Source organism: Corvus kubaryi, unplaced genomic scaffold (genome assembly GCF_017639235.1).
Source record: "Corvus kubaryi isolate FWS band 111438036 unplaced genomic scaffold, C.kubaryi_AGA036_p1.0 36985, whole genome shotgun sequence".
Classification (NCBI taxonomy): Eukaryota; Metazoa; Chordata; class Aves; order Passeriformes; family Corvidae; genus Corvus; species Corvus kubaryi.
The window spans coordinates 6,351-8,511 of record NW_024581002.1 but is presented as its reverse complement, the minus strand read 5'-3'; the positions used below and the strand labels follow the sequence as shown (position 1 = coordinate 8,511).

General features: G+C 69.0%; 1 protein-coding gene across 6 annotated transcripts in view; it reads right to left on the bottom strand.

Moving 5' to 3' along the window:
• Positions 1 to 493, bottom strand: part of VSIG8 (V-set and immunoglobulin domain containing 8) — an 8,957-nt gene extending 8,464 nt beyond the window's left edge. For all 6 annotated transcript variants that reach the window (XR_006014802.1, XM_042020494.1, XM_042020496.1 and 3 more), the window contains exon 1: positions 392 to 493. Coding sequence is in view for 5 of the 6 variants with exons in the window: in XM_042020494.1 (XP_041876428.1) it covers positions 392 to 440 (49 nt within the window). In the remaining variant the exon portion in view is untranslated. The remainder of the gene's footprint in view (positions 1 to 391) is intronic.
• Positions 494 to 2,161: the final 1,668 nt, after the last annotated feature.

The window sequence follows — 2,161 nt, the reverse complement described above, 5'->3', positions numbered from 1 at the left end:
CACCCCCAGACCCCACAGCTGCAGTTCCCCACCCGCGGGAGCAGTGACAGGGCACAGGGACCGATCACATCCCAAACCTGTGCCCTGGCACCCCCAGACCCCACAGCTGCAGCCCCCCGACCCCGCACCTGCAGCCCCCCACCCGCTGGTCGCATCTCCCACATCGGGCGCCCACGGGGATGTCCCGGGTTGGTCCCGGTCCCCTCGGGGCTGTCACCCCCCGGCAGCCCCAGCGACACGTCGGGCTCGATGCCACCTGCCCTGTCCCGCACGGGCAGGACCCCGGCGGTGGCCGCAGGTGTGTGACCACGGGGCGCGCCCTGCGCTCCATCCCGGGGCTCGAAGCCTCTCCGGGATCCCTCGGGAAGCCGCGATCCCGGGATCCTCCTACCTGGCAGGATCCCGAGGAGCAGGAGCAGGCTGGCGCCGTGCCCTGCCATGGCGCTGCGGCCGCGGAGGAGGAGGAGGAGGAGGAGGAGGAGGACGCAGGAAGGCTCCGAGGCTCCGAGGGCACCCGGCCCGTGCGGGGCCCTTTTAGGCGCTGGGCCGGGGCCGCTCCTCCCCGTGGGGAGGATTCCTGTGGGATGAGTGAGTGGCTCCGAGCTGTGCGTGGCTGCCGCCCTGCTCCGCTCCTACCCCCTAATTAGGCAGCGCCCGGCCCGCCGGACCCCGGCCGGACCCCAGTGGGACACCAGGGGGACACCCCGAGAAAGGGATGGGGATGGGATGGACGTGGCCCCGCTGTGGGCGCTGAGTGGGGACAGTGGGACGAAGCCACCAGCGGCTGGAGGTGGCAGCTCGGCCCCACGGATCCCGAAAGGATTCTGGGTTTGGAGCGGGGACTCGAAGAGCTTAAAGGTGTGGTTGGAGCGGGGGTTTAAAGGCAGCAGATCCCTCCTCCGGACCTGCCCCTGGGCTGGCGGACACTGGCGGTGGCAGCGTGGGGACCATGGCACCTATCGAGCCCACTGGTCACTGCATGGGGACGTGGTGGTGTGGCAGGGACAGGGATAGGGCCATGCTCAGATGGGACAGGGACACGGCAGGGATGGAGGAGCTGGAACAGGGAGACAGAAGTGGATGGAAATGTTGGGGCCAAGGACATGGCAGGGATGGAGGAGTTGGGACGGGATGGACGGAGGAGTGGGACAAGGCCACGACGTTGGATGGAGGTGTTGGGGACAGGGACACAGCAGGGGATGGAGGAGTTGGGACGGTGACACACGGCAGTGGATGGAACTGTTGGGGACAAGGACACTGGCAGGGCATGGAGGGGCTGGGACAGGGACGTGGCAGCAGGTGCAGGAGATGGGACAGGGCCACGGCGGGGCATGGAAGAGCTGGGACAGGGATGGATGGAGGAGCTGCGACAGGGCCATGGTGGGGGACAGAAGAGCTGGGACAGGGATGGATGGAGGAGCTGGGACAGGGCCATGGCGGGGGACAGAAGAGCTGGGACAGGGACACAGAAATGGGGGGAGGAGTTGGAACAGGGACAAGTGACAGCAGGTGTTGGGGTGACACCAGGGGGGCTCAGCCCCATGGGAAGGCCCTGCCAAGGACACTGTCCCTGCCCGTGTCCCTTGAGGCCACACAGGAGACATGGACAGCGTGAACAGGGGGACACAGGGACACAGGGACGTGGACATCCATCAGTGACACGGGGGCACAGGGACATGGGAGCTCAGGGACACGGGCACACCCTGACACTGTCACCCATGCCCTCCCCCCACCTGTGTGCCCCCACCCCCATCCAGGGACCCCCCCAGACCCCACGTGCTCCTGGGGTCACAGCGCCCACCTGGGACAGGTGGCCCTGTCCTTGGCCTCGGCCTGGGGGTGGCTGAGCCCCCATCCCAAGGGGCTGTGACCCCCACCCCAGGCTGTGACCCCTGCACTGGGCTGTGACCCCCCCAAGGGGCTGTGACCCCTGCACTGGGCTGTGACCCCCACCCCAGGCTGTGACCCCCCCGAGGGGCTGTGACCTCCCTTTTCTGTGCTGTGACCCCCACCCCAGGCTGTGACCCCTGCAATGGGTTGTGGCCCCCAACCTGGGCTGTGACCGCCCCACCAGACTGAGAGACCCACACCGGGCTGTGACCCCCACTCTGGGCTGTGGGGGGGGGGGGGGGGGGGGGGGGGGGGGGGGGGGGGGGGGGGG